The following is a 13,362-nucleotide window of genomic DNA, read 5'->3' as shown; positions in this document are numbered from 1 at the left end:
AAACAGACTTAATGCCAGTTGGAACAGGAGGAAGATGGTATGTTTTGAGAGTATGCATGAGCATGGTACTGATATTTGCTTTATCTTCTGCAATTACAGGTTGTTCGGTGTGACGGGGAATTGTGCAGCATGCAGCAAGCTGATTCCTGCCTTTGAGATGGTAATGAGAGCCAAGGACAATGTTTATCACCTGGACTGTTTTGCTTGTCAGCTCTGTAATCAGAGGTACAGTTTTTGATCAAAAGTCCTTATTGTCAATGGTACACATGGAAACTCAATTAGTTAAAAGAATGTAACATCTGTTACTCGCTGTAAATTCATATCATTTTTCTGAAACCCATCTGCTTTATATTAGGTTTTTGACGATAGAAAATGTCATCCATTAATCACCTCAAGTCTGCCAAGACTCTCTAATACTCCTCCACCCAAATAAAGCAATGAGTATGTTCAAGCAGCTTAATATTGCCAGAGTTAGCAGAATAAAGTATTAATTGAAAAATTCAGTCGGGTACTCATGCGTTTGGCAGTTAGATTCTGAATAACGAATAGCGTTCATGGGGTTAAACAAATTAATAGTAAAGCATGTTTAAATAGTGATGGAGGTACCAGTACTTGCCAAGAAGCTAGCTCTGCACATTAATAGGAAAATTCATTAACGTTTCTACAGCCTTTGGGGGACTTCCTGCCAACTGAAAGCCCCTGAGGGTAATAATTGTGTTGAAGTCTATAAATATGTAGGATCTAATATAAATGATACATTGAAGAATATTTGTTCATTAGCTTGTGGCTGAGACGTATGTATATTAAATTTAATTAATATTTTAGAAAATGAATCAAAAATATCTCTCTTTTTGATCAAGAAATTACTGCTTTTTTTGGAAAATTGAAATATTTGACATTTAATTTTTTTTTAATGGCAGAATAACAGCAGAGATGATACCAGAGTGCTCTCTTTTTTCTTGTATTACTTGCAACAGGAGTATTATTGTATAATGTTTAACAATATTGAGGGTGAATTATTACTCAAGATTGGAGTGTTTGAGTCATGAGTTTTAAAATAATAGCTGGTTTGATAGCAAAGCAACTGGGTAGAAGTAACTAACTTAGCAAAAGGTGATGTAGTCACAGTATGTGGCCACACACAACATAAGGACAGGAGGAGAAGGTGTACCCAGAGTGTAGGATTAGGAGGTGAAGATCCCCTTGGAATGTAGAGGCCATAGAGATGCACAACCGATGCTACAAATTAACCTAGCCAATTATCTATCATAATAGCTCAGTGACAAGTAGCACATGATGAGACTCTGATTCAGTAAATGAGTTTGTGACTGAGTTTCCCCATGTGGTTCACAAAGATACCTCCAAGGACAGGCAACTATACTCACCAAGTCACTGAAAGCTGCCACTCTGTTCAACCTATGTTTTTCACAGAGACACCCAAATGCCCATAGCTCCATCCCCAGAATTTGTTCATTTTCCATCTAATAGCAATTTGAAGTCTTGCTTTACCATTTACATACCTTATGTATACTGAAGCAATTTCTAGCTTTACACAATGTATCATATAACACTTTTTTTCTTAAGACCAAAGTGAGGAGGAGTGAGCTTGATCCCCTCTTTTTACTACCCCTTAGTTAGCCACAACAAAGATTTTGAATTCTTTTCACACACAGCCATGTTGCACTTCAATTAAAACATTGCAGACTCAATATTAAGTAGCCAATTACAAGAATTTCTTGATTGAAATAGAGGAATTTTAATTAGTTAATTATCCCCAAAAAGTTAATAAAATGTGACATCAAAATACACATAGGTATGACGTTTAAAAAGTGGCAAATATCTAGTGTATTAGGAAGATGAAGAATATTAATTTTAAAAATCTTTTTGGAGTCCTTGAGTTGGTGTAATTGAACCTGAGAATACTGTTCATTCATTAATGTCTTTTATCCTCAGCAGTGGTAATGTTTTTGAGGATCATTGTGTTCTTAGTGAGGTGATTGTTCTGATTTGTTTTAATAGAACATAGAACAGTACAGCACAGAACAGGCCCTTCAACCCACGATGTTGTGCCGACCATTGATCCTCACTATGCTCCTCAAATTTCTGCGACCATATGCATGTCCAGCAGTCTCTTGAATATCCCCAATGACCTCACTTCCACAACTGTTGCTGGCAACGCATTCCATGCTCTCACAACTCTGTGTAAAGAACCCGCCTCTGACATCCCCTCTATACTTTCCTCCAGTCAGCTTAAAACTATGACCCCTCATGTTAGTCATTTCTGCCCTGGGAAATAGTCTCTGGCTATCCACTCTATCTATGCCTCTTATTATCTTGTATATCTCAATTAGGTCCCCTCTCCTCCTCCTTTTCTCCAATGAAAAAAGTCCGATGTCAGTCAACCTCATTAGATTACTTACAGTGTGGAAACAGGCCCTTCGGCCCAACAAGTCCACACCGACCAGCCGAAGCACAACCCACCCATACCCTACATTTACCCCTTATCTAACACTACGGGCAATTTAGCATGGCCAATTCACCTGACCTGCACATCTTTGGACTGTGGGAGGAAACCGGAGTACCTGGAGGAAACCCACGCAGACACGGGGAGAATGTGCAAACTCCACACAGTCAGTCGCCTGAGTCAGGAATTGAACCCAGGTCTCTGGCGCTGTGAGGCAGCAGTGCTAACCACTGTGCCACCTCTCTTCATAAGATAAGCCCTCCAGTCCAGGCAGCGTCCTGGCAAACCTTCTCTGAACCCTCTCCAAAGCATCCACATCTTTCTTATAATAGGGCGACCAGAACTGGACGCAGTGTTCCAAGTGCGGACTAACCAAAGTTTTATTGAGCTGCAACAAGATCTCACGACTCTTAAATTCAATGCCCTTGTTAATGAAAGCCAAAACACCATATGCTTTCTTGACAACCCTGTCCACTTGGGTGGCCATTTTAAGGGATCTGTGTACCTGCACACCAAGATCCCTCTGTTCCTCCACACTGCCAAGAATCCTATCCTTAATCCTGTACTCAGCTTTCAAATTCGACTTTCCAAAATGCTTCGCCTCGCATTTATCCAGGTTGAACTCCATCTGCCACCTCTCAGCCCATCTCTGCATCATGTCAATGTCCCGCTGCAGCCTACAACAGCCCTCTATACTGTCAACGACACCTCCAACCTTTGTGTCGTCTTCAAACTTGCTGACCCATCCTTCAATCCCCTCATCCAAGTCATTAATAACAATTACAAATAGTAGAGGCCCAAGGACACCGCCCTGTGGAACACCACTCACCACTGACTTCCAGGCAGAATATTTTCCTTCTACTACCACTCGCTGTCTTCTGTTGGCCAGCCAATTCTGTATCCAGACAGCTAAGTTCCCCTGTATCCCATTCCTCCTGACCTTCTGAATGAGGAATGGGATACTGGTTCCATGGGGAACCTTATCAAATGCCTTGCTGAAGTCCATATACACCACATCCACTGCTCGACCCTCATCAACTTTTCTAGTCACATCCTCAAAGAACTCGATAAGGTTTGTGAGGCATGACCTGCCCCTCACAAAGCGGTGTTGACTGCGTTTAATCAAGTCATGCTCTTCCAGATGGTCATAAATCCTATCCCTCAGAATCCTGTCTAACCCCTTGCAGACAACAGACCTGAGACTTACTGGTCTGTAATTGCCGGGATTTCCCTATTTCCTTTCTTGAAGAGAGGAATTACATTTGCCTCTCTCTAGTCCTCAGGTACGACTCCAGTGGACAGCAAGGATACAAAGATCTTCGTAAGTGGTGAAGCAATTGCATTTCTCATTTCCCAAAGCAGCCGAGGACAAATCTGGTCCGGGCCTGGCAACTTGTCAATCTTAATGTTTGACAATATTTTCAGCACATCAGTTTCTTCTATCTTTATCAATTCTAGCATACACACCTGCTCTTCAAAGGTTTCATTCACTACAAAGTTCGTTTCTTTCATAAAGACAGAAGCAAAAATCTCATTTAGGGCTTCCCCTACCTCCTCAGACTCCACACACAAGTTCCCTATGCTATCCCTGATCGGCCCTACTCTTATTCATTCTCTTATTCCTCACATAAGTGTAAAATGCCTTTGTGTTCTCCCTCATCCATTCTGCCAAGCCTTTGTCGTGCCCCCTCCTGATTCTCCTCAGACCATTTTTGAGCTCCTTCCTCACCTGTCTGTAATCCTCTACAGCTGAGCTTGACCCAAGCTTCCTCCACATTATGTAAGCTACCTTCTTCCTTTTGACATGAAGCTCCACAGCTCTTGTCATCCAAGGTTCCTTTATCTTACTCCTTCTTGCCGGTCTCAGAGGGACATATTTATTCATCACTCGCAACAACTGTTCCTTAAACAGTCTCCACATGTCTATAGTGCCTTTAGTAATGTCAGTTACTAGTTTTTCAAGATGATATGGAAACAGGGGGGAGACAGAGAAAGAGTTTTCCTGTCTTTGCTGTTATAAATCTTTTTTTCTTCTTCCACTCTGTTGCTCAACTGTGCAGCTACAGAAATATGGTTCTTTTGTGTATTCCTGAATCTGGCTCCATTGTCTTTTGAAGCTGAGTAGTTGCATGGACCTTTCATGTCCAATATATTCAGTTTAGCTTATACATTTAATTAAAACAAGTAAAGTGAGTTTCTTGACTCAGTTGACTGGTTTCCATATCTTTAGGTATAATTTCAGATCAGATGATTTTGTTCATTCACATTGCTTACCTGAACCTGCCTCAACCGATGGTCAGTTAATTAGTGGAGCCATTCTTGCCCCTTTTTTAAAAAAATAATTTGTAAAACTATCCTAGTCCATGAAGGCTTATGTTATTGAAATCAGATGAAGGTTGAAAATTAATAATCCATGTTATACCCCTATCATGGCAGTATTGCTTTCTAAGGTGGACGCATGAAACTTTCATTCAGGGGAAATTAAACAATAGCTGTTTGAACGAAAAGGAATGATGAATGTCAAGCCTTGTGGGTATGAGCACAAACATGACTGCAGCTGCAATACAATTCCCTAATTGGTTGGTCCTGTGAAAGGAGTATGGCTAACACGGATTTCAGAGCCAGAATGTTAGCAGGGCTCAGAGCCTTGTGAGAAACTTGTGTAACTGTGTTTAGGTACTGAAAGGATTCGATAGAGCAGATCTCTTTCTGTTGATGGCATCTAGGACAAGGGAAACTAACTTTGAAGCAAGGCAGATCATGGGAGAGAAGTTAGTACATGCTACCTAGCACAAAGAATGCTATAACCCTCTGTCAAAACTTGATGATAACAGCTCCATTAATAATTTTGCATTTGATGTTAAAAAATATGTTATGAACCAAACCAGCTTTGATTTAATGATGGAACAGACTTGAGGGACTGATGACCTGTTCCTGTAATCCAGAACATAAATGTAATGTAGCATATAAAGGAATCATGTGTTATACACACACATGAACTTAGAACAAGTGTAGACCTCGAGCCTGCTCTGCCATTTGATAAGATCATGGCTGATCTGTTGGTGTTGAATTGCTGATTCCCATTTATTCTCCATTAGTCTTTTATTCTCCTGCCTGACAAGAATCTATCCAGCACCCTGTTCCGATGCAGAGAGCTCCAAAGCACCACCATCCTCTGAGAAAGCTCCTTATCTCTGTCCTAAGTAGGTAATAGTTCCACGAGTGTGTTGCTGGAAAAGCTCAGCAGGTCAGGCAGCATCCAAGGAGCAGCCTCCTAATTCTAGACTCACCCACAGAAGACACTTAGTGTCCACTTTGTCAAGAATATTGAGGACCTTACATGCATTTCAATCAAGTCACCAACCCCTTGACTTCCATCTGTTTTCCCTCTTCAATTTTCTGCCTGACTTTCTTTTTCATTCATGGAATGAGGGCATCACTGGCTAAAGCAGCATTTATTGTCCATCCCTAATTGTCCAGAGGGCAGTTAAGAGTCAACCACATTGTTGAGGGTCTAGAGTCACATGTAGGCCCGACTAGGTAAGGATGGCAGTTTCCTTCTTTCAAGGACATGAGTGAACCAGATGGGTTTTTCCAAAAGTTGGCAACAGATTCATGGCTAGCATTGGACTCCTAAGTCCAGATTTTTGTTCTTTATTGAATTCAAATTCCACCATCTGCCTTGCAGGATTTGAACCCAGGTCCCCAAAATATTACCTACCCTTAAACATAACTATATGTTTACAGCAAATTTAAGTGTGTAGCATTTAATCCTTTTCCATTTCCCGACTGTTGGCGTCTTCTGGCTCTGTGAAGAAATCAATGGGGTGTTGAACAAAATAAAGATATTTGGCCATTTAGGTTGTGCATTATCATCAACTCAGGCGTTGAGCACTTGAGCAAAATTGATGCTGTTGTAATGCGGACACGTTAATTATTCTGTGATAAGCATCAGTTGACTCTGAATTCTCCTTTGACCTTCATTGTTTCTTTTTACATTGGTGTGATGAGAATGAAGACAGTTATCCCTTGAAGGCTTCACTCCTTCATCGTGCTCATCCTTCTGTGGATGAGAACAATGCAGGTTAGGTTGGGTTGGAGGCAAGTCAGAGGCAGGGGTGAAGATTTATTTTGTTTTCTACATCTAAGTACAATAAATAGCTGAAATTAATCAGACCGTTGACTAGGATCTGCTGGGCACCAATCCTGGAGCACTCCCAAAAGTCAACCTAGTAACTTTGGCAAGTTTCCAATGGTGTTTCCAATGGTGTTTCCAACTACGCTGGGAATCCTATCAGATGGAGAGTTGGGGGTGAGCAATGGCGATGGCAGGATTAAAGAACTGTTGCTGTAGACCTTCTAAAGGGCAGGAGTTAATAGCAGCTTTTCCAAGAAACATTGTTTACTGTTTGAACATGGAAACCAATGGTTGATTGGGGATACTTTCTTAGATGGGCTTGCCATTGACTTGAAGGTGACAAAGATCCTGGATTAACCCAAGGATCACTGCACATTTGATGCATGGAGGAGGGGTCTTCTGTTGGTGAAGCAGTAATAAGTGAAATACGCCACACGCTGTAATTATAGTTCTTTAATTACACCTTCTTATTCTAGAGCAGTCAATTCCAGCAACAGCAGATGCTGCACAGTTGGCAACCAGAATGACTGAAGACTCTTAAGGCCTCACCTTTTCCCCCCCATCACATACCCTCCTCAAAAGAATTAGAATAAGTCTGGAGAATATTCCCTGTTATGTGTTTTGATTTCACTACATGCCACATTCAGAGGAAATCTTCCCTCAGGGTGTCTTGGCACATTAAAATTCATTTCTCTGCACGAGTAGGATTTTTTTTTCCTAACCATGATATATAACAAACACCACTTAACAGCATTTTCATATTTATCTTGTGCTGTTGCTTTACACTAGTATTTATCTTGTTTCTTTCTCAGTTTACACCCAGGAGTTTAGCTTGCAGTAGTCAATCCTCCAGCCCATGTTCTCAGTCACAATTGTTAAGTACTTGGCTTTGCATTATCTGACTTCTCCATTTGCTGAATGGAACAGCATTTCCTTGGCATAGTTGGAAGAACAGGGTTTTGGTACCGTACTTGAGACACATGTACAATGCTGATTTAAAGGCTCATTACTTGCAGTGACTCTTCCACATTTCTGAACGGTGTCAGAATTAGCTTTTTAGTTTTGGTCAGTTTTATGTGTGAAAATGTATTGTGCAAAATTGTTTATCTGCTACTTTTGATCATAGAAAATTCTAAAAGCTGAAGACATGCTGAATGTGCTCTAAATCACAAGATCACGGGTTCAACCCTCTACCAAGCAAATAAAATACTCGAGCATAGCCATTGCTGCAATGAAGTGGTTTGGGAAGTCCCAAAGAAAGCTATTGCATAAACACAGGTTGATTCTGTTGGAAGCCTGTCTTTTATCCCACTTTTTTTTCTAATGTAACTCTATACTGGCAATAGAGAATCTTCTGCCAGTGAGATTTCTCCATTTCTCGCCATCCGCCGCCGCCCCCCCCCCCCCCCCCCCCCCCCCCCCAGTTACCTTTCCTCAGTTGATAGACACACCACCCATTGTACTACTGCATTATAAAGACCAGCAAGATTCCTGGCTAATGCCAAGTTACTTCAGCGAGTGATTAGAGTGTTAGAAGTGGTCTCAGTCACCCTGCACTGGGCAGGAAAATGGCCAACTATGGTCAGAGCACCCAGCACTGTTGGAACGTATGTTGCAATGAGGTTAGGGTCTAACTGTGCTCCTGCAGGGCCATATTGCTGTCATCCACCAGCTTGACCCAAGCATGATGTTGTTGTATGAGAATCCTCATTTGGGTGAGAGAATGGATGGATAGTCGTTGTATTATATGGATATACAATTATACTCCCTAACTACCATCATTCAACACAGGACAATAAGAGAATTTCATTTGGTTTAAAAAAAAACGATTGTGAGATTAGTTCCAGAGGAAATATCTTTACTTTTTGATCTTAGAGTGAGAAACTAGTCAGCTTGGAGGAAAGGTTCACAGGTAACTGCTTGAAAGTGATCACATGGCAATGATTGAATTGTCATTTTAATGTTAGAGAGCAGGAACAAATAATTCAAGGTGATCTAAACTCAGAATAAATTTGCAACTATTCTAGACAACATTTTATGTACACAGAGTAGATATAATGTTAGATTCCTAAGAAGAGTTTGAATTGCACTGATCAGGGGCTTTTAATTACAGTTGGTGCCATGTGTGTATGTTGTAATTCATGCTGCCTGACCTAAGGCTGTGATATCCCATTCTGCAGTATTATAATGCATTTCCTGAATTTTGCAGTGTGCACGTAACAGACAGCACACAGGTCCACACCATCTTAACTATGGATTAAATTTGCTTCAACCCATTTTGTGCAAGATGAAGGGAATCTTTCCTTCACCCAAAAATTACTGAAGTTGTTGCTTCTTGCAGGCTGTTGAACTACCCTCCCTGTCCACTTCACACTGAAAAAAATCTTTGAGATGTCTAAATGTGCCACTTACCAATCTGTACTTGTGCCTTTTGCAGCACTCTCCTGCTTTCCTGAGTTACAGTTTTACATTTTAATTTGTTTCCATATTGTCTCCCTGCCCCACACCCTCCCTCCCCAGAAAACCCAAACCACCATTCACCTTTCAGTCAGGGTTAATTGTATTCCTGAGTTCAGCTTTCTACCTCCTCCTCTCACATTACCTACAAATGTAACTACTTTCTACTCAGATTTCATCTGGTCACTTAACATTCCTTAACATAGACTGAAGGGGAAGGGGGCTTTTGTGACGGTATTGCTGTCTCTGAGCCAGAAGGCCTAGTTTTAAATCTCAACTGCTCTAGAAGTATGTGATAACACCTCTGAACAGGTTGATTAGATTTTGTTTTGGTTAAAGGGACTCTCTGGGTGCTACCACAACTATTACATACATTTTCTTGAAAACACAAAACATTGTGAGCTTGGGAAACTGTCTTATCCTTTTTGTTTAATGTTTATTTTAAATTCACTCACAGGATGTCATGTTTTCTGAGTTCACTGACCAGACAAAATGCTCACTACAGGTTGGGGGCAGTTAGGGGGCTTAATTCATTCCTGATGTAGGGGTCCTGCCCGAAACGTTGAATTTTCCTGCTCCTCGGATGCTGCCTGATCTGCTGTGCTTTTCCAGCACCACTCTAACCTTGATTCTGATCTTCAGCATTTGCAATCCTCACTTTCACTTAATTGTAACAGTTTCCATGGTCTTTTCCATACTCAGGTGCTTGCAAATATTGAAAAGCTACCTTAAGCGAAATACATGAGAGCTAGCACTGAAATGTGAAAGCGAGAACTGGAAAAGATAAAAGATCTTTTTTCAGATTAAGTAAACGTTGTTGTTAAATGTCCTGATGTTGCATAGAGGCAAGGGAGTGTCCCGTAACTGGTCTCCTACCCTGTAGGATCTAGGGGTAGGAAATGACCTCTTCCCTTTCCTCAGACCCTCACCACAACTACAATACATACTTGAGTAAAAGTCGCTCTCATGTAAAAATCGTTACTCCCCAGTTTGGGCCAAAAAATCTGGAATTTTCCATATATTTTGTGTAAAGGTCAACCCTACTTCTTCACTGATAACAGATTTGACAGTGAAGGTGTTATCCTTTACATAAATGTTACAGCTACATTGATTGGTGAGGCAGTATGAAAGTCAAATGTCTAACTTTTTTTTTATTCCGAAATAAAAGCTTAAAATGGTAGCTTGAAAAACTAAAGCAACAGTAGACGAGAGAAAACAAAGTGAAATGGCAGAATTTGGTGCGAAGGGATAAGACACATCATGTCAGAGTCAGGTGACAACCTCCCTTTGTGTGCAGCTCAGCTGAGCTCAGTACCTCTGTAGGCACTAGTGGAATGCAGTCACATATCTAGTTGAGGTTTTGAAATTTCTCCATTTTGTGTACGAATGCCTTCCAGTAAAAAATATTATACAGCACCATTTAAACTATAAGTTATTCAAGCTGCAGAGAAGACAAATAACCGTGTAGCAGCAATTACTGTAATTAGTTGTACTGATGTTATTTCTTTGTTTAGACATCAATTGGGCTCCTGCTAATGATATGGTATTTTGAACTGTAACATGAATTTCAGCCCTTCAAAAGTAGTATCCATTGTAATAGTCAACCCCATAAATTTAACCTTAAAAAACAGTCTTAAAAATTCAACTTTTACACGAGTATATGTGTGTTTATCAATGTTTAGCTTAAAATCTACAAAGCAATCCCTTTGAAAATAATTTAATATTTTGAAATGAATAAACCATCAATTTTTTAAAGTATAACCTTCTGAAGTAATATTTAAACTTACAAGCTATTTGAAAATTTGGTTGAACAAGCTGAACCACTCTTTCCACAGTTACAGACTGCATTCAAAAATATTGTATGCTTGTTGCATCTTATCAAGTCAGTGAATAGTGAGATATCTCGAACCTGTTGGATTGAGGCGAGATTGAATGTATAGATTATTGAACACGTGTCTGCATAAATGCTGCTTCTGTAGCATTTCATCGATATTGTGTGGATTGAACAATGTTGTCTGAATTAAATGCTTTCTGAAGTAAATGTAATCGTTTAACCATCAGCAAGTGATCTTTTCGAAATGGACTGAGCACATTGGTGCCTAGTTGATCATTCAATACGAATGCGTGCACAACAAAACTGAAGACCTGTTGTTTTTTAAAAAAACTAAATATAGGTAGTCACCAAAAATCCAGCTGGCGTTCAGGAGAAGCCTCTTTATTCACCCTGGTTAGAATGTGGATCCTGTGAAATGCTTCTACGTTAAACACACCAAGGACACAGCAGTAGGTTAAGTTGAAAGGATTAGATAAAACCAGATGAGAGAGGGTTTATTTGGAGCATTAACAGCAGTACGAATCTGTTGGGCTGAATGGTCTGTTTCCGAGCTGTGTATTCTATGAAATTGACTCCTTATTTACTCCTTCAAAATATGACCTTAAACTGTGTGCCAAAAATAAGTTGTGGTTGCAACAGGACCTAACTGTTATGAAATTTAAACTCAGAAGCTCTTTGTTTTCAAAGGGGAAAGGCAGTTTTTGATTTAAAACGACAATCTCTTGCTATTTGCTTTCATTTTATGTAGTCAAAAAGACAGGGCTGGAGCAAATTTAGAGACCTGTTTAGATTGAGGAGGGATTAGGTTCGTAATTTGCTTGAAATTAATATCAGTGAAATGCTACTCATTCAACACTTGAGGAGCACAGAACATTGTGCTGCTTTCGATATTAAATCTAATCTGTTTAACATTATTACTAAAGGGAATTCTGGCAGTGTGTTTGAACATCATCAGTAAACAGCTATCTAAACAACAAAGGCTGCTATCAAGGGTCACCTGGGTTGCTTCGTAATTATGCATGGTTTTTGCTGGATTTGGTAGAGTAGGCATAAGAGCTTCTGAAGGTCAAATTGATATGGTTAAAAGCACTGCAATTTGCTTAAAAGCCTCCAGTTAAGAATATTTTTGAACACACTTGAATTGTCTACATATTAGACAATTTTTTAATATCAACTTGAAGCCCACATCTAACAGATACTGCCAAATGTCTTGACTCTGAAGTCATTCTCAGGGTATAATAGAAATGTTGAGATTATGTACTAATCGCTTTCCTTTCTATTTCAAGAGTTGCCATGTATATTCACCGTCACTTGTGATTTCTTTTTAAATTCCCTTTTTTTAGGTTTTGCGTTGGAGATAAATTCTTCCTCAAGAACAATATGATTCTGTGCCAGACAGACTATGAGGAAGGTTTGATGAAAGAAGGCTATGCTTCCCAGGTTCGCTGATCCCACAGCCACACGTGTCAAATTAGTTTTAAGCACTAACTTCTGTATTGTTTACTCAACATGTAAATATGAATTGAAACAGGGACTAATAGAATAGACCTACAGTACCCCGAGCTGGTGGCCATGTTTGGAATAAAGATGGGAAGAGAAACCGTATATAGTCATTTTGTTCCTGTTCTACATTGAATGTCTTCTAGACCGACTGTATATATTGAGCTTTGTCATGAGGGAAAACTATTCCCTTTCTTTTGTTTGCTGCTTACAGTTTATAACTTTGTTTGTGTCATTTGGCATGAGATGTTCATTTTGGATGACTCTTGTACATACTATATTGTAATATTTGAAGCACAAATGTAATACAGTTTTATTGTGTTATCATTTGTGTTCATTCCTTTGTTTCTTGGCTGTTGCATTTAGTACAATCAGTGTTCAGATTTATTGTATAATTAATTATGCTTTCTGTATTCTATTAACTATTTTAACTGAGCTGTAACTTTCTATTAAAATATTCAAACCGCAATTCTATGCACTTTAATTTGTTTGCCAATAAAATGTGTTAAAAATCTGGAGACCTAGAAGTAGCCAAATATATAATGTCCTCACACCTAGAGTTGGCATTACAAATTGCCATTAATTTTGCCAGCTACTCTGATGCAAATGCTTTGTCTACCAGATGAGAAATCAGTTTGTTCAATAAACAATTTTACACCATATTTTTGTGCAACATGTTGTGGAAGATGAACTTGCTTCCCCCTGCCTCCCACCTCCACCAACTTTGGAATGGGAATTAGTTTCATTTTCCTGTTCTGCGTACATTATTTGAAGTATCACCAAGGTTACACAAATCTAGATCTAAAGAGCATTCATTTCTGATAAGTTGCTGAATTAAGAAATAGTTTCGCCTCCAAAGGGTTTGAAGAAAGGAAGCTTGTTTTCTCGTGTGTTTTTGTGACTCTTTTGATGTACCACAGTAATGACTAGCAGCTGAGTGACTGACTGTTATCTGCAATTTGGCAGCCT

The 13,362-nt window shown here is 39.6% G+C and overlaps 1 protein-coding gene across 5 annotated transcripts in view; it reads left to right on the top strand.

Annotated features, from left to right (window-relative positions):
* The window catches only part of lmo3 (LIM domain only 3), a 71,628-nt gene extending 58,977 nt beyond the window's left edge, over positions 1-12,651 (top strand). For all 5 annotated transcript variants that reach the window (XM_060842966.1, XM_060842963.1, XM_060842962.1 and 2 more), the window contains exons 3-4: positions 100-225; positions 12,237-12,651. In XM_060842966.1, the coding sequence (XP_060698949.1) occupies positions 100-225; positions 12,237-12,342 (232 nt within the window). In that variant the 3' untranslated portion in view covers positions 12,343-12,651. The remainder of the gene's footprint in view (positions 1-99; positions 226-12,236) is intronic.
* The last annotated feature ends 711 nt before the right edge of the window (positions 12,652-13,362 follow it).

The sequence above is a fragment of the Hemiscyllium ocellatum genome, chromosome 23, assembly GCF_020745735.1.
Source record: "Hemiscyllium ocellatum isolate sHemOce1 chromosome 23, sHemOce1.pat.X.cur, whole genome shotgun sequence".
Classification (NCBI taxonomy): domain Eukaryota; kingdom Metazoa; phylum Chordata; class Chondrichthyes; order Orectolobiformes; family Hemiscylliidae; genus Hemiscyllium; species Hemiscyllium ocellatum.
This window is presented reverse-complemented; position numbering and strand designations above follow the sequence as displayed.